This window comes from Peromyscus maniculatus, chromosome 11 (assembly GCF_049852395.1).
Source record: "Peromyscus maniculatus bairdii isolate BWxNUB_F1_BW_parent chromosome 11, HU_Pman_BW_mat_3.1, whole genome shotgun sequence".
NCBI classification, from domain to species: domain Eukaryota; kingdom Metazoa; phylum Chordata; class Mammalia; order Rodentia; family Cricetidae; genus Peromyscus; species Peromyscus maniculatus.
In genome coordinates, this window is record NC_134862.1 from 62,198,573 (window position 1) to 62,224,971 (window position 26,399).

The window sequence follows — 26,399 nt, forward strand, 5'->3', positions numbered from 1 at the left end:
ACTTCTCAAAGAAAAGAGAAACCTGGGTTTGTGTAGGAAATCTATCGAATTTTAAATGCTTGCTGAAAAAAAAAAAAACGCATATTTTTCAACTATTCTTTACAAAACAAAGCATGTTAAGGGTAAAGTACCGTTCTTTGCTCCTTCCAACAGACAGGATATGGGGACCTGGGTACCACATAGCACTAGGAACTAGTCCACAGCAATTGTTCAGTATTTGTGAATGAACCAATAAAAGGATGCTCTTCTGAATTTTGGGAAACCTGTGGCTGAATGTGGTGGTTCACACCTGTAATTGCTACACTTAGGGAGCTGAGGAAGGATCAATGGGCATTCTTGGCCAACCTGGGCTACATAGTTCCAGGCCAGCCTGAGCTACAGAATGAAATTCTGGAAAGAGACAGACAGACAGACACAGATACAGACACAGACACACACACAGAGAGAGCTAGCTTTAAATGTAAAGTGGGCACGCTTAGTAACCTGTGACTCTGGTTTGGGTTATGCACACCCCTTTCTCCTAATGATGCACGTGGCAGCCTAGCTCCTTTACCTGCTCGTACTATGTAAACACACCCCTCTTCAGACAATGTACCCAGCTAACTTGAGTGCCCCCCACACGCACACCTGTGTCAGCCTACATGCACACCCTTCTCTGGGCAATAGATGCTTCTCTTCCTCAAACAGCCAACAAACTAAGACAGCTTCTAGCCAAGTATATTCTCTATTCTCAATGCATCTAGGTGTGAGAAATGGAAAGACTGATCCAGCCTGAGCTGGTTTTGGATGCATACACAATAAGGTAAACTGTGTCCTCAAGCACATTTTCAGGGAAAAGCTTTTATTGACCATCCTATGCATATTGGGTATACATAGGATTAAAATCAGATGCATTGTGGGAAAGGACATGCACAACAGAAAACGATTCTATGACCTAATCAATCAAGAGAGAGAACTGCCTGGGCTACAGCCTTAGTAACCAAACCCCTCCTTCTCTTGAACGCCAAAAGGAGCTGCAAACAATAATCGGGGCGTGAGTGTCTTCACTCGTGCGGTCCAATGAGCCTTGCTGTGTCTTCTGACCTTTCCTATTGGTTTGCTTAAAATAAAGTTTCTTGCGCCAGGCGTTGGTGGCGCACGCCTTTAATCCCAGCACTCCGGAAGCAGAGGCAGGTGGATCTCTGTGAGTTCGAGGCCAGCCTGGGCTACCAAGTGAGCTCCAGGAAAGGTGCAAAGCTACACAGCGAAACCCTGTCTCAATAAATAAATAAATAAATAAATAAATAAATAAATAAATAAATAAAGTTTCTTTTGCAGATCTCTTTGAGCTTTGATTGCAACTCCATGAATAAGAGGCCAAGTACCTGGAAGCACCTGACCCCAACACCACCCCTGGAGACAGATGTCTGTGTTTCTACCATTTAAAGAGCTCCATCTGCCCCCATGTATCTGCACATGTATTAAAAATACAAATTTAGCCAGGCAGTGGTGGCTCACGCCTTTAATCCCAGCACTCGGGAGGCAGAGGCAGGCGGATCTCTGTGAGTTCGAGGCCAGCCTGGTCTACAGAGCAAGATCCAGGAAAAAAAAAAAATTAGCAGTCACTCTTCCCTAGTCTTCCCCATGGGAGTCCAGTTTATCTCAGTCTACCTAGATGAACAGACCTAAATGCAGTCCCCTAATAGATTCTGAAATAAGAGGAAATTCTAAAACATGTCTCTGTGTTATATTTTTCCTTCCCTTGTGTTTAGATGTGTTTGATTTTAGGCCTGGAGATTTTTCTTTCAATTTTATTTTTCAAATTTGTTACTATTCTCCCAAACTTTGACCCAGCTTCAAACATTCTAAATATACCATCCAGCTTTCATCCGGAGGCCTTGAACATGCACGTGATGACCGTGCAAGTTAAGAGTTTTGGGCATCCCCTGAGTCAGCAGCAAGCCGTCTACCACTAGTCCTTCTACTCATCCACTCTGAACAAATCCACACTGAGCATCTAATATGTGCCGGGTTATGGTGATATTTTATTTGTACTGAAATGTGATTTTATTTGTATGTTAATAAATAAAGTTGCCTGGGGGTCAGAGCTAATAGCAAGCCATAGCAGAAGCCGGGCGGTGATGGCACATGCCTTTAATCCTGATCACATGACAGGCAGATCTCTGTGTGTTCAAGGATACAGCCAGCATGGAGACACACGCCTTTAATCTCAATACCAACCATAGTAGACCTGGAGGTCTGTACAGACAGGCAGTGATGAGGAGGTCATGTGGTTGGGTTTACAACCAATGAGAAGGCAGAACAGAAAGTCAATAAAAAGACAGACACACAGGAAGTAGGTCTCTTGCTGAGGGGAAGGACAGCAGCGGCAGGAAGAGTAAGAAGGCGGTTTTAAGTCTCAGCTCTCGGCTACTGCTCTGACCTCTTGGGCTTTTGACTCTGCATTTGGCTCTGTGTTTCTTATTTAATCATAAGGCTGTTACATCTATACTAGGTCATTCCAGCCTCCAGGATCCAGCAGCAAACAAAACCAGCAGATGCCCCAGCCCTCGAAGAGTTTTACATCAGAGTCTGGGTGGCAGATAACCAAGATAAATGATATTTATTAAGTGATATTTATTTAGTGATATTTATTAAGGAAAACTATATAAACCAGGAGACATAAACAAGTGTAAACATGGATGGAGAATAGAGAAGGATGGGAGGGTTAAAGCGCTATATCCTAGTTACTGGTTCATGTTTTTAGTTAATGCTTGCCTGGCTTGTGTTCTCTGCTCGTGTGCCGTCGGCTGCAGTGACTTTCCGGTAAATCACCACGAACATAAAAACGTAACCAGTGATTCCCTATCATTTTATAAATGCTGCAGGCTATAAATCCTTTCTTTCCAAAGTACCTCTTCGTTAGATTTTGTTGTTTCTGTTTTGAGCTGGAGCTCACTGGGTAACCCAGGCCTGCTTCTAAGTTGAGATTCTCCTGCCTCAGCCTCCTGAGTGCTGGGATTTCAGGTGTGTGCCACCATGTCCCATCACACTGATAGATTGCAGTTTCCCTGATCCTTCTTTTTCCCTCTTGTGTTCTTAGCCAAGGAAATGCACAACTTCATCATTTATTTCCTCTGTGTATGTGTGTGTGTGTGTGCGCGCGCGCGCGTGTGCGTGCATATGTGCGTGTGTGTGTGTGTGTGTGTGTGTGTGTGTGTGTGTGTGTGTGTCCCAGGCTGGCCAAGAATTCACTATGCAACCATGGCTATAGCAATTCTTCCATCCCAGCTTCTCCTAGTGCTGGGATTACAACTGTGAGCCGCCGTACCTGGCTTTTTGTTGTTGCTGCTGTTGATCTAATCAATACCACTTATTATCCAACAGGGAGGCTACGCTGGGTGCTTGGACACTAATACTTCATGAGCCAGCAAGATTTCACGAAAGAGCTACTAACATTATATTTTCCCAAAGGTGGTGTTGAATCCACTTATAATTTGTGTCGATCCATTAAGCACTTACCACATCACCCGTGTTTTCCGATTTCCCTGTGAGCAGAGCTGGGTCTAGGAGCTGGCATTAAGATATCATTACAGGGGCTGGAGAAATGTCTCCGTCAGTAAAGTGCTTGTTAGGCAAACACGAGGACCTGACTTGGATCCCCGGAACCCACATTAAAATTATGGGTGTGCTGGCACATGCTTGTAACCCCGGCATTGAGGAGGCGGGGCTGGGTTCCGGGGACTTGCTGGCCGGCTAGCCAGCCAGCCTAATCAGTGAGTCTTTAGCTAATGAGAGATTGTCTCAAAAAACAGCTTCCAAGAAACAATATGGTCCTCTGATCTTTACATGCATGTAAGTATACACATGCATGGGCATACAAACACATACACACAACTGAAATATATATCATGCCTACATACAGATAGCTAGACAGACAGATAAAGAGATGAAAGATTGCATCAGAAAACACAAAATCAGAGTTGGCAACGTGGCTCAGCAGGTAAAGACACTGTGCCATCCAGCCTGACCACCCAAATCCCGTCCTTGGAACCCACATTGTGGAAGGAGAGAAACGCCTCCCATAAATTGTCCTCTGACTTGCACGCATGGGCTGTGTGGCATGTGCAGGCCCTCACACACATACACACAGAAACAAAAACTATTGAAAAAACAAAACAGAAAATTAAAAACCCACATGAAGCCGGGACATGGGGCTCAAAACTGAGCTGTTGCTGTTGCTACATCCCAGTCAGTGTTTCTTTGCGTATTCATTCACACCGCACTCCCGCCAAGCCAGAAACACCTCTTCAGATTTCATCTGCTTCTCTATCCTCTCCTCCAGCTCTTGACAGCCAGTCAGGCCTCCCCGCAGATAAAGGAATGCAATTCATCAAGTTCACCTCCAGCCCTAAATAAACACTTGGGAACCGGAATCATTTTACAAAGATTTTCACGTATTTCTCCAAGTCTGGTAAAGCGTGGGTGGCACTTGGGTCTGGCGTACTGTGTGCCGTGTATCACAGTGATAACTGTAATAGCTCAGTCACTGACCCTCAAGGGGCTTCTTAGGAGACCTCCAGGCAGCTAGACATGGGCTGGGCCGCCCACTACCACCCACACTCCTCAGGGCGAACAGATCAAAGGAACTGGCAACCCTCTTTAAACAATGGAGCCAGGAGCCTGGAATCCCTCAGGGCCCTTCCCAGTCCTCACTCCCACCCCTCACCAAACATGGCCCCTGACAAGTCAGGACAGGAAGCCAAGGGGCAAAGGCTGTTTCCAAGCTGTAGACTGAGGAGAATGAAAGGAAACTGAAAATGTTTCCTAGGGCTGTCCTTGGGGCAAGGTTGAGGAAGAACACCAGTGGCCCGCAGCTTCATCCAGTCAGTATTCTTTTTAAACTTTCCATGAAAAAAAAAAAAATCACCTTTTGGAATAAGCAGCTACCAGGAATTGTCATAACTTGGCAAACCTATGATCACCAGTGTGATGAAGAGCCTACTTATTGTGCTAAAAGCAAGCTCCGAGCCAGGTGTGGGGGCGCATGCCTGTCGTTCCCATAACCAGGAGTCTGAAGCAGGGGGACCGCTATGAGTTAGAGGGAGCCTGGTCTGCAGAGCAGAATCTGTCCCAGACAAACAACAAAACCCCACCAAAATAGATCACATCTACACCCAGCTTTTCACCAGGGCAACCTCATTTCTACCCCGGGGCAGTGTGTGAACATTGTGCTTACTGGTGCCTTAAAGACAAAACCAAAATGAAAACACACACACTCCTTTGAAAACCCTGTATATTTGGCTCATGTCAGCCCCTCCTTTAAGTCTTTCCATAGTTCCCTGGGCCTCAACATCTGGATCCTTGCACGAATTCCGGAACCCTAAGCTCTTTGCTACCTCCTCCAGCCTTCAGATTTGCCATTTCCACAGGACTCACAGGGTGCCTAAGAAACATCCATCAGATTATGCACTTCCCTGCTCACAGCCTGCAGCGACTTCTCTCTGAACACCGGAAGCGATCCTCCTCAGGTGATCGCAGAGCTCACCACTTCCATCTACGACATCATATCTGTGGCCATTACCCAGTTCATCTCCAGAATCTCTCTCTTCTCTGTTCCAACCACACCTGGTCCAGCGCTTGGCACTGATGTTGCTAGGATAGATGCAATGGATGGATGGATGGATGGATGGACAGACGGACGGACAGACGGGTGGATGGACGGGTGGATGGATGGATGGCCAGAGAGACGGAAGAGAGCAGAAAAAGGAGAGGGAGGAGGAGGGGAGAGAGATATAATAAAGGCAGCCTGGCCCTAAGGAAAGCCAGTCATGGTGGGGATGCCTCAGTGGGTAAGGGAGCTTGCTGCCAAGCCTGAAGACCTGAGTTCAATTCACAGAATCCACATGGAAAAAAGAGAAAAACAGTTGTCCTCTGACCTCTTTACATGCTCGCCATAGCATGTGCATGGCCACACATACACACATACACATAACACACACAAACATACAAATAAATAAATAAGCAAATAGTGTAAAAACAGAGAAGCCAAATAAAAACCTGAACCTCAGAATTCTCCCAGAAGTCCAGAAATGCACTTTGACATTTCCCAAAATGTAGGGGTGGGGGTGTAGCTCAGTGGTCCAGTGTCTGCTAGTGTGCACATGAAGACCCCTAGGTTTCACCCCAGGAACTGCACAGAAATTTCCCCAACACAATACACACGGTGGTTGTTTCTCTACGGCATTCGTTCTGAAAACAGCTCATGTCAACACAAAAACATCCACAGTGAGATGAGCAAAGAAGGCGGGGAGGAAGGTGTTTTCCATTAAAGGGAGGTCTGGAACTTTCTGGCAGGTCGCCTCTGACACCAGAGGAGCTACCTCTGTCCCAGGCTCACCATCTCGGCCTGGCCTGTGAGACAGGAGCCACCAGTGGGCAGCCAGCCAAGGGTGGCGTGGAGGAGGGGCAGGGGCGCAGCAGGCGGAAGGCATGAGCTCAGCAGGCCCTGATGGGGCAGCCTGCCACGTAAGCAGTACTACCTCAGGAGCTAGGCATCTCAGTGGCAAGTTTGAACCTGACCGCGTGTGCTGGCCGATGCGAGCCCGGCTGTTCCCGCTGCCATTTCAGCTGCTGGGTACAGTTCTGCGTAAGTTACAGTAATCTCCCGTGACTGGATCCAAGTGGGGACGGTTAAGGTTCACACTGAGCTGTCTTCCTTTTTTAGGGAAAGGTGCCTGCCTTCTGCCTCCCCTGCTGCCTTCTGGGTTCCCTTTCTGGGACATCAAATCCTCCCCCTGCTTTTCTCAAACCCTCTTAGACAGTGTGAGGTCACGCTAGCATGTTTCGTCCTGGCACTTCATCTCCACAACCAAGCCTTGTTGAACCCTAGCTTTCCTCAGCTCCAAATATTGGTTCCCCAAGCCTCAGCCGTGTGGACTCCTCCCTCCGTAACTCCCCTGGCGATCCCGTTCAAGACAAGGGTTTTCATAACTGTAGGTATCAGCATTTCAACAGTTCTCTGGCCCAATCCTCAGCCCCAACTTCAGCCATCCACTCCACTTCTCCAGCTGGTTCCATCTCTGGACAAAAGCCATTTAATAATAAACTCATAAACCAAGCATGGCAGCAGGCACCTATAATGCCCATACTTGACAGGCTGAGGCAGGTGGAACCGGAGTTTAAGGAGCCAACCTGGGCTACACGGTGACACCCTGTCTCAAAACAACAAAGAAGCAAATATATTACAACAAAACCTCACTATTTCCAAGTCAGATGGCTGGAAGCCATCCTCACAGCCTCAGAGACAACTTCCTCAGCTGCCGCTAGCCTGTTCCACACTGGAGCTGAACCCACCAAATAGCTCAGGTCCGCCCAAGTCTGTCTCCACTATGGACAGTCTAGATCCAATTCTGAGCAAATCAGAATCGACGCAGCCTTCTGACTGGACTCCATGAAGCTTGTCTCACTTCCTTCCACTCATTCAGCAGCCAGAAAATCTTGTCAAAATATAAATTGTCTCCGCTCCTCTGTTTAAAGCTCTCTAGTGCCATTATTTTCTTCTAAGATTATACATTGGAATTCCTTCACGCTGCCTATAAAGATGAACATGGTCTGGTCTATTTCTTCTTTTTTTAAAATAACTTATTTTTATTTTATGTGCATTGGTGTTTTGCCTGCATGTGTGTCTGTATAAGGGTGTCAGATCCCCTGGAACTGCAGTTACAGACAGTTGTGAGCTGCTGTATGAGTGCTGGGAATTGAACCTGGGTCCTCTGGAAGAGCAGTCAGTGCCCTTAATCACTGAGCCTATTTCTTTTCAACCTACTTTCACATAATGCCCCCAATTGACCCTATCTATCTATCTATCTATCTATCTATCTATCTATCTATCTATCTATCTATCTATCTATCTATCATGTATGTATGTATCTATCTATTATAGTAAGGTCTGTCTGTCTATCATGCATGTATGTATGTATGTATCATATATATATATATATGTATTTATCTATCTTTCATAGTAAGGTCTATCTATCATGTATGTATGTATGTATGTATGTGTATATGTATGTATGTATATATGTATGTATATGTGTATCTATCTATCTATCTATCTATCTATCTATCTATCTATCTATCTATCTATCATAGCAAGGACCGAGGCTAGACAGCTAGGTGCCTGGTCTAGCACCGAGTTAACCTCAGTCCTTTCATTTTGACAGGAACACACACACACACACACACACACACACACACACACACACACACACACCCCAGAGAGGAGTCTTAAACTTGCTCTACATCTCAAGCAGACCTGGAAATTGTGGTCCTTCTGCCTCACCCTCCTGAGGAGCTGGGTTTGCAGGACTTCCAGCAGTTTGGCTTACACTATTTAGTTGAAATCTTTCTTTCCTCTGCTTCTTGTAATTCTTACTTTGTAAAAGGAAACCATCATGGGGAGTCGTGAGTAGTGAGTTAAGGCAAGAAAATCTCAAATAGCTCTTCCCTTTGTTCAAAGAAATTACACTAAACAATCAATGTTAATGTATCCTCTTGGACACCATGCCCTACTTCTGAGTCAAAGACTGGTCTCCTGTAAACTAGCAGCCCTTTTATGCTCAGCAGAAGCAACCGTCACCCCCATCTCCAGGAACTCGCCTATCATGAGGTCCTGCAGAAGAAGTCCACCTGGACTGAACTTGGTGAATAAGGACTAACTGGAGAACATTTACTCCCTTTCAAAACAGCTGCCACAGGCTGCTTGAAGTAGAAAAACAATGATCAAAGGTGTCCTTTCAGGAGGAATCTATTCTAATGTGTTCTTAAATTTATTTTTACAAATATTCAAATCATACACTCCTTATGAAATCCAAAACAAAATATACCCAGCAGCTGTTACTTGGTATCAACCTCATTAGAATCTTTGATCCTGTCTGGAAAAAAAAAAACAGTCTTCAAATCTAAGCTACTTAAGATGAAAATATTACTTTCTACCACATTCCCATGTGATAATGAGATGTTCATAAAGATTTCCTAGTTTTAAAATCTCCTCTATGAGATGTCTCTTTCTGACATTTAATATGATCCTCAATTTAATTAAATAAAACAAAGTATAAAATATTTCATCATTCACACTTATCTTGAACTTTATGGCTTAGCGTGTGACTATCTGTTTCCAGTTTAATCCTTTTAAAGACTCACACAACTACAATAAGGTTATTTCCCTCACTAAGAGGCCTTTAATTGAATTCCATTTTCTCTCTCCTTTTTTTTTTTTTCCAGTTGCATTTTAAGCCAGCATAGCCCAAACTGCTGAGAAGTCCCTTGTTTGATCCTGTGCTGCCCATGCAGTGTGGGTGAGGCCGCAGCAGGAAGTACTCCGGAGCTCAGAGGAGGTACCTCCTTTCACTACCAGTTTATTAGATGTGGTATCACAGCCTAGGCTGGTGTGTGGCTTGCGGGTGACTCAGCCTGATGACCTGGAGTTCTCACCTGAGCCCAGGCAGACAAATATTTCTCCCAAGTCCCTTACTGTTTTTATGAGCAATAGGTTTCCCTACATAAATGTCAGCTACAGTTTCTGGCTATCACTACATTCCTTTACAGATCACTTAAATAAGGACGGGTCTACAGTGAACTGTTATACTTCTGGGTTTTAGCAAAAGAATGGCTGCAATTATTGTGATTGACAAGGTTGGAAAATGGGCATGAAGTGCATTCGTAAGATGGCTTTCTGTAAAAATCCTATTGGAAAAATACTGTATCCTCTCTCTCTCTCTCTCTCTCTCTCTCTCTCTCTCTCTCTCTCTCTCATACACACATAAATAAAAATAAAATATTTTTAAAAGCTTCCATAATGCCCTCTAATGACTAAAAAGGGATACATGGATAGGTTTGTTTGTTTTTTGATTTTTAGAATGAGAAATAAGTCAAGGAGCTAGCTTGGGAATGGAACTTTCATGTACAAGTGAATCCTGGCCCTTTTGCTAACTATAGGGTTCTAGCTAAGGCAATCTTGGGTGCCTTCGCTTGCCTATCATACATGCATTATACTTGCTGAACCCAGCTTGGCTCTGCCCAGTCATGGGAATCCAGGCAATGATTTTAGCTCCCTGATTATCATCTTCCTCTCTTATAAAACAAGAGGTTAGGTGAGTCCCCTTGGACCTGCTCTCTATCAGCATTGGATACACTCTCATTCAGTCGTGTCAGACTAAACAAGGCCCCTCCAGAATGAACGGAGCTCCTACTTCACTGCCCTGCATTGGACAGGGACAAGCACTTAGCTCCAGGAAACAACGGAGATGTGTAAATCTTTGCTGTAAGAAGTCTTGTACATAAAGTGCAGCTCAATGTTTAGACATTTTGTCTAATTTTGAGTTAGTTGTGGGAAGTAGTTTGGCTACCAATTGATTTTTTTCCCAACATAGAAATTCATATTCTCAAGTTAAATAAAAACAAAATCTGGAAGAGATACAGTTGGAGTTCTGTAATTGGGCTACAACGTCTGAGGAAGGTCAGGATACAGAGCTTGGCTCCCAGCTCTCCAGCTCTCCTCTCCTGCCGCAGAAGGAACTCAGCCTTGCGTTGGCCAGTGTTAGAAGAATAGCCTCCCCCCACGTCTCCTTTCACGGCTGTGATGTGAAGAAGCGTGTTCGTTCAGCAGGAAGGAACGTCTGTAGACACACAGTCACCCACAGACACCAAAAAAGACAGCTTTGGGCTTTGGAGATGACTCAAACATTACATCATCTTTCTGGGGTTTATGTTACAACACAGCCCCAGAAATGCTTCAGTAATCTGCTAAATTTCTTTTGTGACTAAATTAGAGAATTCCAGAATCACAGGGCTCCTATTTCTGCACTGGTCTGAGATCGATGATTCGGGTCTTGTCCTTTGCCTTGCAAATTTCCCCAAGAAAAAGACAATGTCAGTCTGGTTGAGCTACTGAGGACTTAAACAGGAACCATACTCCCAGGATTGCCTCAACACGGTAATTTCATATCCTGACTTTCCAATAAACGCAATCACAAATCAACAGTTTCGTCAACCACTAGAACTAAATCAGCGCCCCAATTCTGGGTACCAAAATGAATGCCCCCAAAGGACTTCCCAGCTCACACTGAATCCCAACTCTCTATTCCTATTTACTGTATGGATAGACTTTTTATTTTACCAAAAAATGATTCCTAGAGGGGAAGCATGGTGCATTGAAGTCCTTTAAAAATCTTACATACTACAGAGTACTTTCTCAATGACTTGGGTGTTATCTGAGTGAGACATTAAGCTAAAATGACCTCACTCGATACACTGGATATTTATCAGTAAGAAAAATACCAAATCGTCTAACATAACACAGTGTCCTTTATCTCACAATCATGAATGTTGAAATTTGTCACAAGTAAGTTCAAGGTGACTATGCTGTGAAGATTACATTGTGCTCCCCAAATATTTAAACCTTCTGTTCTGAAAACTCAGCACTTTCAATTGACAATAGAAAGAGATTCAAAGCCAGGCATAGTAGCTCTTACCTAGATCCCCAGCACTCAGAAGATGGAGACAACAGGGTCATGAGTTCAAAGCCAACCTGGACAACACAGTGAAACTCTATCTCAAAAAGAAAAAAAAATTATTTGAAGAAAGAAACTGTGTGGAAGCATCTTTAGGAAGGCAAGCATCTGAATTCTGAAGACGAATGCAAAGTACTTCATGAATGTAATTATTTCATGAAAGGCAAACTAATCAAAACCAAGTATATTGCTTTGTACGTTATATGACTTTAAATATATTTGTGTGACTCATCTCCTAAGTTAAACATAAAGAGACAGATAACTGCTACACACACACCACTAAATGTTTTCAGAATCAAGCTGGCCAAACTATCCAACTTTCATCAGGAAGTGCAAGGCCACTTTACATGCTTTGGGCATGTTCTGAAGAGTGTGGGGTGCGGGTTGATAAGTCAGTACGTGATGTGTTCTGGTGGACGACAGAAAACAAGAAGGACTGATTCGAGAGCCGGTGTTGGAATTCTAATCTGCTTTAGGTTTTTGTCCAACCTTTTCCCCACACTGTTGGGTAAATCCTGGAGCAGGCGTCAGCCTGAACAGCAGGGTTGCTCAGCACCTTCCTTGGGCTGTTGAAAGGAGAGGAAAGAAAAGCCTGGGCAGTCCACAGAGATCCAAAGTGACAGGGCCTCACAGATGTGTACTTAGTGGTCACCAGGTTCTCTAGCTTTACCTCCTGAGTTCTGAAGTAAGTCTTTCTTCTCAGCTGTTCCCTCCCACCGGCTCTCGCTTGGATTAATGCAATGAATGGCCTTTTCCTCAGCTCTCCTCACTTCACGCCACCCTCTTACCCCTCAGCAATCTCCCTCAAACATGAACACAACCACACCGTTCCTGTCCCCCAGCTCTCTGTAACTCTGTTTTGCTTCCAAGGCACCATCCTAGGCACACAGCCTGGAGCGGAAGGCTCTTCCTAGCCAGATTCACAGCTGCTTTCCTATCAAGTGTCTGTGTCTCCCGCATCTCCAGCCATACCTCCCCCAGAGCTATGGTCCAGACCTTTAGGGACACATGCCACAGTCTCTCACCCAGCTATGAGATACCAAATGAGAAGAACCCTTGTGTTTCTTACTGATCTCTGGGCATCTGAATTCACTGCACCTGTACTCCTGGCTTCGGACTCTCTAAAGAAATGTGGAGCCCAGCTGTGCAAGGCAGTTTACGGTAACCTTCCTATCACCAAGTCTAAAAGTTTGCATAGCTCTAATGCTTTCATTTAGGAGCTGAAGAAGACTCCAAGCAGCCGAAAGAGCCTGAAAACTTACCGAGAGTTCACTGTGATGGTTTGAATAAGGATTGTGAATAAGGGTGACCCCCAGAGGCTCACGTATTTGAATGTTTGGTTCCTAGTTAGTGGACTGTTTTGGAAAGATTAGGAGGTGCAGCCTTGTTGGAGGAGGTGTGTCCGAGAGTTGGGCTTTGAGGTTTCAAAAACCCCTGGGCTGGCCCAGTCTCTCTCTGCCGGCTGCCTACCAGCCAGGAGACACTCTCAGCTACTGCACCCTGCTATAACGCTAATGGACTAACCCTCTGAAACTGTAATCAAGCCCCAATTAAATGCTTTCTTCTGTAAGCTGCCGTGGTCATGGTTTCTCTTCACAGCAATAGAATGGTAACTAAGACAGGCATTAACAAGTGAATAAACAAAAAAATTTTGCCAGGTCAGGCTGACTCTAAAGCTGATGTTTTAACTGAGACCAACCCTGTAAGTCTTGGTAATTATATCTTTACCATAATTTCACCTGCAAGAAAAAACCAGGAAGTAACATCACTTCTTCAGACTTCCACAGCCCACAGGAGCCTCAGGTACAGGTCACTTTGGATCAGGACAGGTACCATACTTTTAGCCCAACTCCTAGTACATCCCAGCGTGCCATGAATGGAAAAATAGGAACGATCTACCATAATGATAAGTTTTTCATAGTCTCACTTGGCCCCCAAATGAAGTTCTTTGAGGAGAGAACATAATATCTCAATCTGTCTCTAAGGAAGGGGAAAATGTGAACATGAGTCTAAACAGCACTTCTGACTTTGTGTCTGGATGGGATGCTCGGATACAAAGTCTGCTATGAGAGAACACAGTGTCCCAGATGTTGACTCTGACTATTCAACAATTGGTGGCATCCTTTTATATTCTGTTTTTGTTATCTAACATGAACACACACATATGCACTGAATTATAGACAAGAGGAAAATTGCTGTAATGGTTACCTACCCTGTAAAAAGAAAGCATACATGCAACATATAATATAATATAATATATATTTCTCTTGTTACTTTTATAATGTGATCAAAAAGGCTCCAGCTTAAGAAGCCCTGGATCGAAGGCTCTGGCACTGCCAATGGCTGCTTGGGTGGCCTTGTGCAGACACACTGCCAACCACTCACCTGCTCACTCAAAGGACACTTAGTGGTTGATCCATACACAGTTACTTTTCATTCTAATATTCAGAGACTATTTTTGCTCTTAGGACGCTTTCTACTAGGTTTCAACTAACTTATCCTAGCTCAAAGGGAGCCCACTCCACATGACCATTTTCATATATATATGAATATATATTTAAGTTCATTTTACAAATCTAAGGCACACAACATGTTTTGATACCACTAGTAAAATGGTTACTATAGAAAAACGATCATGTCTATCATTTCACAGTTACCCCTTTTCGGTGACAGTTATACATAATCAGTGCACTGTGGCCTGGGATCCGTGATAGGTGGAATGCCTTCGAATGCAGGAAGCAACAATAATGTGACCGTGAAAGTCGGGGTAATTAGAAGAAAACGCCTCTGCTGAGTGTCAGGGACAAGCCCCGTAATGTGTCATCTTAGTTCACAGGGCATATGCCTTTGAAAAACTGTTGCTAGGTTCTCACAAAGTTTTGTTTACCTGAACTTAACTCCTCAAGACATGACAGCCACTGGGTGCCCTAGGTAAGAATAAAATGATACTCAACATTCGAGTCCAATAAACCCCTGGGAGGTGAAACTCTTGTAGGAAGTAACATTTTTACACAAGTTTTGAGTATTACTAAAAAGCTTCAATTCACGCTCCATCTCAAAAATACAACACGGATAACGGGGATTACAGAAGGTGTTGCCGGGCATTGAAAAAATTCCCACCCGACACCCTCCGGTAAATATACACGGGACTGTTTAAAGACCAGCTCGTCACTGATTGAACGGGGCGCGGCGGGGCAGGGGGGGGGCGCGGGGGAGGGAATCCCCTGGTGCAAAAGTAAAGAAAGGGAGAGAATTGAAAGAGGACCGGCTTTGAGGTGAGAAAACCCTTGTTTGGCACAACCCGTCGGCTTCGTGTTTTTAACTCCGGGGGCTTTATGGAAAACTCCGGTCACTTGAAAGCCCATCTCGGAAGGAGCCCCAGGTAGGGAGAGGGGCGCTCTGCAGAGATCCTTGAGCTGACCAAGTGAGACTCCTCGAGGTGAGTTCAGACAGGGAAGGGCACGTCGGAGGCGCGGTGGGAGCACTCACCTTCCCTCCCGGAGGTGGCCTGGGCTGCGGGCAGCAGGAGGGCGACGCCGAGGCAGCAGCTGAGCCAGAGCGCGGGCATGGCCGGGCTGCGCTCCGCCGCTGCGGGTGGCTGCCGGGCGCCGAGTCCTCGCCCCGCTGTGCCTTCCTTTTACCTCGATCAGGTGGTTTTATCGACTCTTCTACCTGACTCAGTCCCGACAGGAAGAGAGCCCGTGTTTCGGGGCGTGACTCACCTGTGAACAAGGAGGACCCAGCCCTCCGAGGCAGACAAACACTCAGCGCGCGCCGCCGAGCAGTAAACCGGCTCGCTGCGGCCCCCGGCTCCCCCCGCCCCCCTCCGCAACCCGGGCGCACACCTGGCCCCGCCGCCGAGGGCGTGGTGCAGAGGCTGCGGCTCACAGATCCTTCTGGAATGCGCCGCAACCCCCACAGCCCTTCTCCCGGGGTGGTCCCGGGCAGAACTCACCGTGGTAGAGAGTGGCCGCCCCTTCCTCAGACTCGGGGAGGTGGGCGGAGGAGCAGTCTCAAGGGCACAGATGTTGATCCATCCGAGTCAGAGTCAGAAGCCCCCTCTGCTCTGGTCTAAAAGACAGAGAGGCAAATTAACCAGACCGAGGGTCCCAACAGCACTCTCCATCAAGGGCAACTTGTTTGTTTGTTTTTTCTGAGATACTGCAGGTATACACATCACCGATTTCTACTTCACACCTAACGCCCTCCCCCTTCCCTACCCGCCCCCTCACCACAGTACCATCAGGGTGGATCAAAGATTCCTCTCCTGGGTCTACCTACCTCAAGCTAGCAGCTCCTTAAGTCACTTGTTGGCAGACCAGCCTCCCACCAAGACTGGGTACCCCTACTACTGATGCAGTACCTAGTCACAACTGATGCTCAACAAACTTTCTGTTCATAAGAAAAAGGACCATAATTTCCTACTCTTTTAACATCTCAGAGCGTACTTTTCATGCCATTCTCTCTAGTCTCCCTGGAAAAACGTTAAGAGGGATTGTATCAGCTAAGTCCACAGGTGCTAGTTGGAGTGAGTAACACCAAGTTGGGGGGAGGGGATGCAAATCTTGGCATGTCCTTCACTGTTCTGGGGACTTCTAAGGAGAATGATTTAGAGGTGACTGTCAGAGAAGACTTTTGGTTCCTGCTAGAGATTAAGAATTACTAGTATTTATATAGACACAATGTATCCATCACAACCAATGACTCCTCCCTTTTCCCCTGGTAAGGACTGCAGAGAACCTCAATAAATACCTAGTCACTGACTAAATGAATGACTGTACTATAGATAGATCTGTAGCTAACAGTCTAAGAAAACAAACAATGTAACCCACCCATTATTGTCAATGATGTGAGAATTCCCATTTCTATATGTGATGGGGGCCAGTGTGAGCTGACTGAGAGAGCCGTGGATGGCTTTGGACAGAATTCAGAGCCTGAACTAGACACCTATTATAACCAGGGACTGGATAAAGCATCTAAGAACAGCAGAGGCAAGATGGGGTACTGCAGACTGGCTGACATCGCCACTAAAATCAAGCAGCAGAAAGGAAATTCTAATGTTCTCACTCTGGACTTGACTCTCTTCTACTCTGCCCAGATAATACGAAGACTCTTCTCCCTCAAAATCAGTGTCCAGCTGCTGCTAACACTTCCGCTCCTAGAGACCAGGTATCTAGAGTTCTTCCTTCCCGTTGTTGCTACAAGGTGGAGAGAAAAAGACCCTGTTTCTAGGTCCCATGATCCTTGCGCCTCCGCCCACCCACTGGAAAACCGAGAGACTAATTGTGCCAGCCAAGTCCCAGTTCATGGTGTGGGAGGAGCAAGGCCTGGGGCCATGCAAAATAGAATCTTAAAGACAAAATGTGAGTTTTTAAGCACAGAGTTCCATCATTTGTTACATCTCGAATGTGGGAGCAAATATTCTCATCTACTACCATTTTTATAGTGATAATAATAAAATCAGCCGGGTGGTGGGGGTGGGGGTGGCGGCACCGGTGGCGGCGGCAGTGCCGCCGCCGGCGCACACCTTTAATCCCAGCACTCGGGAGGCAGAGGCAGGCGGATCTCTGTGAGTTCGAGGCCAGCCTGGGCTACCAAGTGAAAGGAAAGGTGCAAAGCTACACAGAGAAACCCTGTCTCGAAAAACCAATAAATAAATAAATAAATAAATAAATAAATAAATAAATAAATAAATAAATAAATAAAATCATAGAGGTTTGTCTGCCAGTTACTGTTCTCAGTCTTTGTTACATATTAGCCCTTTCAACATTCAACATAACCCTGCAAATGAGATATACTATCAATATCCCCATGGCACAGGCCTGGAAAGGTTAGGTAACAAGCTAAAAATGGCAAAGCCAAGATGCAAAGCCAGGCAATCTAGCTCTACTGTTCACACACTCTTTGATAGTCAGATTAAAAAGCACCATAAAGAAAGATAAGTTCACAATGCTGAATGAGCTGAGTGCAATCAAAGGTTAGTTATCAGCAGCCATCACAGCATGGCCAGATTGAGAACCGCTGGCATGCATCCAGAAAGCCGGTCACACAGGACTCTGCACAAACCCTTGTCCCCAGACATTAGCTTTGAAAGGACCCACTGGTCACTTGGACAAGTATCTTAGGTCCAAATCAATCAGCACCTCATTTCTGTGGACAGTCCAGGATTCCATTCCACCAGGCAGTCATTCTCCAGTCTGACTCAGTTTCCCCTCTTCACCTGCATAAACAGTCCCTTACCTCAGGCTTGAGTCCTCTGCTCTGGCCTCATGCCCTTTATTCAGGAACAGTATCCACCCCCTGGACCAGCTTGAAGAGAATTCTCCAGTGCATCACTGGAGCTCAGAGGACTCCAGTGGTCAAAGTCAAGGCTCCGGATCCCGAATCCAGATACTACCTTCACCATGACAAGGCAATGTACTTGGTTTTCTCTGAGCTTCGGTTCCTTCTACCATAAAATGGAGATAATGATAAGAACCTTATCTAGTGGGGTTACTGAGAAATGCAGATGAGTTCACGATCCAGCTAGGGCTCAGAACAGCACCAGGCACACACTACATTCTATGCCCTAAACTAATATTTTTCCACTGCTGCGACTGTTTAGTGGCAGTGGATGCAAAGCTACGGCCACTGGCGAGCACCAGCCGGTCTTTCCTCGCCGTACACTTAACTAACAAACCTCGCAGGAGGAAAGCTGATGCTTTGCTTCAACACCTTTGTTAACTGGTTTTAATTTTAGCTTTGAACGTCAGGGAACCTCTTTTCCTAGTTCATGTCTCGGTCACCCAAATTTGCTCAGCTGTTAACCAACTTGCATTTTTACTGTACATGCAGCTGTCTGCCTCCGCCCCCCCACCCCGTCCCCCTTTCCCCAGCTGACCTTGAACTCACAGTGTAAGGAAGGATACCCCTCAATTCCTGATGCTCCTGCCCCTCCTCCTCCTAGGATTACAGGCTCGGTCCATGATGTTTCTCTAAAGCTGGAAATTTCATACATAGGTTTGCATGCCTAAGGTTCAATGTTCCCATTTAGAACTTTGCTGAGGGTGGACTGAGGTCTGACATTTCAAGCAAAATATAAGAAGATGATGGATTTCACTGTATTGTTATGATTAAGCTTAATATGTGATTTTCAAAAAGGCAACAAAACTTATTTGATCTTTCTGTTTGACATAAATATATCTCCCCCCCCCAAATCCAGACAAAAGTCAAACTAATCCTCCCCTGCAGTAGAAAAGAATAAACTATGGATCCATAGAAAGCATAGAAGACTCTCAAAACACTGTGCCCAGTGAAAGAAAGCATACACAGAAGAACCCATGTGACTCCATTTACAGGAAATTGTAGAAAATGCACACTTAAGAAGGCAAGAAAGCAGAGTACAGCTGTCACAGACAGGAACTGCCTCTGACGGCCCATGGAGCTACTGTTTGGGAATGAAAGAAATATTCTGAAATACGATTGCAGTCAAAAGTCATCTAAGGGCTTCAGAGACAGCTCAGTTGGTAAAAATGCTTGCCTGGCAAGCATATGAGGACCTTAGTTCAAGTCCCGGAATCCACGTAAAAAGCTGGGCCTGGTGGCACTCAGGTGATTCGAGGGTTGGAAGATGGAGACAGGCACATCCCAGGGACTCTATGGCCTGCCAGCCTGGATACATGGGTGAGCTCCAGGTGAGAGACCCTATCTCAAAAACACAAACTACCTGGCATCTGAGGTGTAGTAACCAGGGTTATCCTCTGGCCTCCACATCTGAATACACTCACACACACCATACATGTATCCAAGCACACATGAACATGTGAACACACACATACATATCATTAAATTGTATACTTAACATCAGTAAGTTTGGCTGTATTGAGGATAGAACATGTTAGGCAAATCTTTCACCTATTAGTTATATACTGTGTGCTTCAAAAATTGGTAAACTTGATTGTATGGAAATCACGTGTCGGTAGAGTGGTATTAAGGGGCGGGAAGTGGAGCTGGAGAGAACCCATGAGTTAAGAGAGCGCTGCCTTTACAGAAGACGCAAGTTTGGTTCCCACGTCAGGCAACTCACATCCTATGTGACACCTCTGGCCTCCTTGGGCACTGGCACTCACTCACACAAATACATACATAGACACAGACACAGGATTAAAAATACAATAAGGCTATTTTTAAAGAGAGGATCTCAAAAAACTGCATTTGAACGTTAAGATGAGATTGATTTCAGATGCGGAAGAGCACAGCCATGGCTAGAAACATGTCAGCCTTGCCGGAAGACGTCGTGAAGCCAGCTCAGCCCGTCTGAGGGGCTCTAAGCTGCCATCTCAGCCCTTGTGGCGGAAGCGGCACCTGGGAATTGCAGGAGGACCCCACCCCCCGTTCTGGAAACCTGTCAGTTTTGGTGACCTCTAAAGGTACCCATGCCTCTTTGGACTATTTCCTCGGGGGTACACATTTCAAACCCATCCTGGACTCTCCTCTCCCGGAAGTTGCCTCTTGGATCTTTGCCCCGTGTTCCCATTCACTTGTGTCCGTCCGGCCCTGGCACTGGAAGGTTCTGGGGCTTTCCCACTGGGCGTGGCCTGCCCCGCTGAGCCCGGAAGTCCCCTGTGCCTGTGGTTCTTGCACTTTCAAGCCGGGCATCTCCCAAGGGAATTTTCTTCTCACAATGCTCTGTAAATCATTTTACAGAACTGTTACCTCTCGGAGACCCCAGAGCCCCAAAATAGAATTACAAGTGGCATGCCGATTTTTGCCTCAGGTTCCATCATTACCTTAGTTAACTTCCCGAAAGAATGCCTGGCATGTCATTCGCTTTCAGACTCACTTATGATTAAAAAAAAAAAAAAAAAAAAAACAACTGAAGCACCAGCTATTAGCATGCCAGCTACAGAGACAGACTTGCAGGCCCCAATTCCCTGCCCTCCAAAAGGTCTCCCCCAGGTAGTTCTAATTATATCACCATTTGTATTAAAGTTTTAGATGTAAAAATATAGTGGTTAGGACATTTCTTTTTAAAAAGGGGGGCGGGGAGACCCGAACTAATTCTGGCTTTGTTCTTAATGGGTAAAGGAAAATGCCCTTAAATGGAAATGGTTCAGTGTTTCCTGGATCGGCTGCATAAATTCCCCGAGGTTGGCCGGACTCCAGGAAACCATGTTCCCTCAAGCACAGCCCTAGCTGAAGTGGCACGATTCCACTTTGTGCAGCAACACATACCGAGTGCCCTCATCAGGTTCTCAGAGCTCCCGAGAAGCCCGGGCAGTGCCCAGGGGGAGCTGACTCTTCATCTGAGGCTGGCTAGTGGTACAGCTGGCCAGGGAAAGTGGTGGGAAATACACACGCACACACACACACACACACACACACACACACACACACACACACACGCACACACGCACATGCACGCACGCACACGCACACACCTTATTTGCATCTCTTTTGATCTATTTCAGACAGGAATACTCATTTCCCCTACCATTAATGAGGAGACACAGGAAGACTTGCCTAAGAAGAGACAAAACACATGAAAGACAAAACCAAGCCAGAGGGCGAGCAGAGTCTTGGAGAGAGGAGCTGCGTAGATGCCCGGGGTGTTAGCTAACCAACTGGAAGTTGCTCACCCACCAGTAGCTGATAGTTCCTCTACTGTCTTTCTGTTTGGGCCCCAGACTCAGATTTGAAAGAGAGCCAAAGACCCCCCACTTGGGTAACGTTCTGCCCTGTGCTGCCGTGGTGTATGTGTGGGGTCAGGATTGATCCTCTGCAAGCTTGGCAAGGCAAGGTGGAAGGGAAGGTGGCCACCCTTTCATCAGAGTCCCACCCATGCTTGGGGAAGGTAGAGAGGCTGTTTCTAAGCACAGTTCTAAATTTAAATGGAAAGCATGCCCACTTTTCCCAGCCTGAATGGTGAAGTCTGAAACACTCTGTCACAGTCAGAGTCCAATCCTGTGTCTCCAACAGGAAACACTGGACACGTTTTAAACTCACAGCAACAGTGTTGACAGCTGTGACAAGGCCAGGCACACTGTACTGGACGCTGATGTGCCCAGAGCCTGCACAGGCATGAAGCGGTGGGCTCCTTGCCACCATCCACAAAGCACATGCCATTAATATTCTCATTTTGAGGTTGCTGGGCTCCTTCATAAATCCACACCAATAACTAACTCACCCTAGAGCAGTGGTTCCTACCTTGTGGGTCGTGTCCCCTTCAGGGTTGAACAAAGCCTTTCACAGGGGTCGCCTGAGAAAGCACAGATATCTACATTACAATTCATAACAGTAGCAAAATTGCATTTATGAAGTACCAACAAAAATAATTTTATGGTTGGGGGTCACCACTATATAAGGAGCTGTTTAAAAGGGTCACAGCATTAGGAAGGTTGAGAACCACTGCCATAGAGTTATTGTTAGACTACAATATAAAAACAATTCAGCTTTTCACTGGATAAACATATCTCTCTCCAACAACAACAACAAAATTGAATTACATATCAAATAAAACAAGAAATGCCTAATCTCTATTACACACATGATATTCTACAGTCACTGTTCTCCCAAAAATTAACAATAAACAAGACATGTCTACTGAGGATACATTTTCCTTCCCACATTACCTCTGGTCACTCTTTGGTGTACACCGATGTCAGATCTTATGCAACATCCTTTTATCTCATCCAATCAGTTCTTTCGTGGTTTTCTCTGAGTCTGATACCTTAATCCAGATGTTAGAGCACTGTATTTAAATAACTCCGCTTAAGTCCTTAGAATAACTGGAAGCTATTTTTAGCATAGCTGGAAAGAGCCTGAACAGTCTGAAAGAGCTCAAGGATTTAGTGGCTATATCATGGGGAGCAGCCTTTCCAGGGCTGGGTCCCACAGAAATCCCCAAACATTCCCAGACGGTTCTTTTCGCAGGAAGCTTGACGGAAGATTGGCTCAGCTTTGGGTTCAAAGGTGAAACTGCCCACTGCACTGCAGTGAGGGAGAGGGCTATAATCAGAGGAGAATCTAGGGACGTGCTTTTACTACTATAAGAATTTCTCCCAGCCTCAGGTTGTCTATTTAGATGAATTCCTAAGAGACTTAATTAATACAGTGGTTCTGATGACTTAACCCGAAGTGATACACTTGCCTGGAGGATCTGGTTATTTTAGGTAAATTTATTGTAGGCTTGAATGATTTGGACAGTTGTTTCAATGGTCTGATTTTTGTTGTACAAAGACAAGCAAACAAGATTTGCCATTGCTTTATCAAAGTTATGAATGTCTTTGCTCAGAGTCCTCTATTAACATAACCCTTAGCAGTTGCTTAATTATTATTTTTTTAGTTTTATTATTTTATGGGTGTGAGTGTTTTGCTTACGTGGATGTAAATGCCCCATGTGTATGTCTGGTGCCTGCAGAGGTCGGAAGAGGGGGTCAGGTCCCTGGGACTGGAGTTGCAGATAGTCGTGAGCTCCCATGTGGGTGCTGGGAATCAACTTGGGTCCTCTGGAAGAGCAGCCAGTGCCCTTTAAGACTGAGACAACTCTCCATCCCTTGGAAGCTATGTAGAAGCTCCCTTAAAGTCAATAGAATGCAGCTACTTTGTTCTGAAACCCTTAGCATGGAGTTGATGACATCTTACATGCCTCGTGTCAACTTAGAATGGATTTTATTTATGCTAAAAATTGTCCACACACATTACACCTATATATTATTTGAGTTCTATATAGAAAAATCTTTGTCAGCAAGTGTTTATGGCTTAGATGTGAGATGTCCCCTCTAACTAATGTGTTTAACATTTGACCCCAGCTGGCAACAATGTTTTGAGAAGTTGTGGGACCTCTAGAAGGAAGGACCTTGCGGGAGGAAGTAGGTTACTAGGGAGCAGGTCTTGTGGGTTGGAGCAGAGTCCTAGTCCAGACGCTGCCTCTTGTCTCTGCTTCCTCCTGGTTGGTTAAGATGTGAGCAAGCAGCCCCGAGCTCCCACTGCAAAGCCTTTCGCTAAGCAAGCCTTCAGGATCATTTGCTGGAATGAATGGACTATATTGTGGAATATTTCTTTACACTGTGTGAATATATGTCACTGCAATTGGTTTAATAAAAAAGATGACTGGCCAATAGCTAGACAGGATAAGGCTAGTTGGAAGAGCCAAACTGAGAATGCTGGGAAGAAGGAGGGCATACTCAGAGGGGAGTTGAGAGAGAAGCAGAAAGAAGCAAGATGAGTGTCCTGTGGTGAAAGGAGGTGCCTTCACGTGGCAGAGGGTAGATAAGAATTATGAGTTAATTTAAAAATGTAAGAGTTGCCTAGCAACAAGCCTGGGCTATTGGCCAAGCAGTTATAAGGAATATTACAACTCGATGTCAGTTGTTTAGGAGCTGGTGGGCAGGAAAGAAAAGTCTGCCTACACTATACATGTTTAGTGCTTACTTTATGAAGCTGAAATCACTCACTGTTCTTCAGTTCGTGTTAAACATTAATGTGATGAGGGAAATTGCATTTTATCTAAATTACTCCTTAAGAATGTTAACAAGATTCCTGAGTTAATACTATACAGATTTGACCTTATGAGAGGAAAAACTAATTCTAAAGCCCAAGTTTTCTTATTTTAAGTAAAATAAAATGAACTCATGCATTTTTACAATGAAGAGAGATTAAAATAAATATAAAATGATGGTGTACAACTGAAATAAGTATGGTGTGAGGAAATTATACTTAAAAATGTGTTGTTGCTTGTTTCTGCTCTTTTGGGGGCCCCGCCACCCAGCTCCCAAATAAATCACTCACAGAGGCTTATTTTTACTTATTAATGCCTGGCCTTAGCTTGGCTTGTTTCTTGCCAGCTTTCCTTAACTTAAATTTTCTCATCTGCCTTTTGTCTCTGGGCTTTTCCCATTCTCCTACTTCTGTAAATCTTACTCCATTTGCTGTGTAGCTGGGTGCTGGCCCCTGGAGTCCTCCCTTTCTCTAGCTACTTCCTTGATCTTCCTCTCCTCCCAGATTTCTCCTTCTATTTATCCTCTCTGCCTGCCAACCCCACCTACTTCTCTCTCCTGCCTCACTATTGGCTGTTCAGCTCTTTATTAAACCATCAGGTGTTTTATACAGGCACAGTAACACAGCTTCACAGAGTTAAACAAGCAAATGCAACATAAACAAAAGTAATACACTGCTGTGGGATGGTCTGTATATGTCAAATGTGTTGCTGATTGGTCAATAAATAAAACACTGATTGGCCAGTAGCCAGACAGGAAATATAGGCGGGACTAACAGAGAGGAGAATTGAGAGAACAGGAAGGTGGAGGGAGACACTGCCAGCCGTCACCATGACAAACAGCATGTGAAGATGCTGATAAGCCACGAGCCACATGGCAGGGTATAGATTTATAGAAATGGATTAACTTAAGATATAAGAAAAGTTAGCAAGAAGCCTGCCACGGCCATACAGTTTGTAAGCAATATAAGTCTCTGTGTTTACTTGGTTGGGTCTAAGCAGCCATGGGACTGGCGGGTGACAGAGATTTGTCCTGACTGTGGGCCAGGCAGGAAAAATCTAGCTACAATATACCTTAAATATTCTAGAACAAAAAAGAGATGATGCTTAAGTAAAATATTGCCTTATGTTTAGAATGTAAAGATTTCAAAGGGAAGCCAGGTGTGGTTGTGGACAATCGTTAGCCTAGCACTCAGGAGGTGGAAGCAGGGATTGGTCCAAGGCCAACCTCTGCTCTATAGTGAGTTCAAGGACAGCCTATGCTACAAAGATAGATAGATAGATAGATAGATAGATAGATAGATAGATAGATAGATGATAGGTAGATAGATAGATGATAGATAGATAGATAGATAGATAGATAGATAGATAGATAGATAGATAGACAAACAGGCAGAAATATTGCAAGGGATAAGATCTATGAGACCTGCCATAAAGACTCAAAGAGAGGGGACAGGGAGAGGGGACAGAGAAAGAAGTCCCAGTGCCTAGTGCTTCTGCACACAGTTTCATGAAAACTTTGCTGTCCCCTGAAAGTTTCACATCCACTATTGCACACCATTAAAAAGACTTATACCTGTATATTTAGTGAGTTCGCTGGTGTATTGATTGGCTTCTCAGAAGGAACAGAGCTGATAGTGTGTGTGTGTGTGTGTGTGTGTGTGTGTGTGTGTTAAACTGGCTAACAGGATGTATTTGAGTACTCCAACATTGGCTGTCACATTGGAGAGGCCTAGAATCTGGCAGCTGTTCACCCCACAAGTCTGGAAGTCTTGGTAGTCTCATTTGCCCTGGAAGCCTGGAGGATTCCTGGGGAGCTGCTGGTCTTTTGTTCATGCGGAATTCCAGAGAAGGTGGTTTTAACATTGGTGAGAGAATACTGCAACAACAGGGTAGGTGAAGTTGCCATCGAGAGTGAGGAGGGCAAACAGGCAAAGGGCAGCTTGTTTCTTCCATGTCCTTTTATCTGGGCTGCCACAGAAAGTGCCCCTCACATTTGAGGTGGAACTTCCTGCTTCAAATAATCTGATCAAGAAAGGCCCTCACAGGAGTGGCCAGCGGCTTCCAGATGCAGTCGATCTGACCATCAAGATCAACGATCATCCACTTGGTTAGCTTAGATTTTTGTTAGTTAGTTAGTTAGTTAGTTAGATTGTGTTTATTGGTTTTAAGACAAGGGCTTACTATGTAGCCCAGGCTGGGCTTGAACTTACGATCTTCCCACCTCCACCTATTAGGGTTACAGTCTACACTACTATACCCTGCTGTATCATATGATTTTTGTTTACTATTTTTCAGGATAAGGAGGAGATTGAATGGCAGTATGTGTTATAACTCACTTTAGTATTTGCAAACTGTGAGAGTCAAAAACT

At 45.1% G+C, this 26,399-nt stretch overlaps 1 protein-coding gene across 1 annotated transcript in view; it reads right to left on the minus strand.

Annotated features, from left to right (window-relative positions):
* The window catches only part of Lamc2 (laminin subunit gamma 2), a 66,300-nt gene extending 50,994 nt beyond the window's left edge, over positions 1-15,306 (minus strand). The window contains exon 1 of the mRNA XM_006979924.4: positions 15,042-15,306. Coding sequence (XP_006979986.1) covers positions 15,042-15,120 — 79 coding nt within the window. The 5' untranslated portion in view covers positions 15,121-15,306. The remainder of the gene's footprint in view (positions 1-15,041) is intronic.
* Between the last annotated feature and the right edge of the window lie 11,093 nt (positions 15,307-26,399).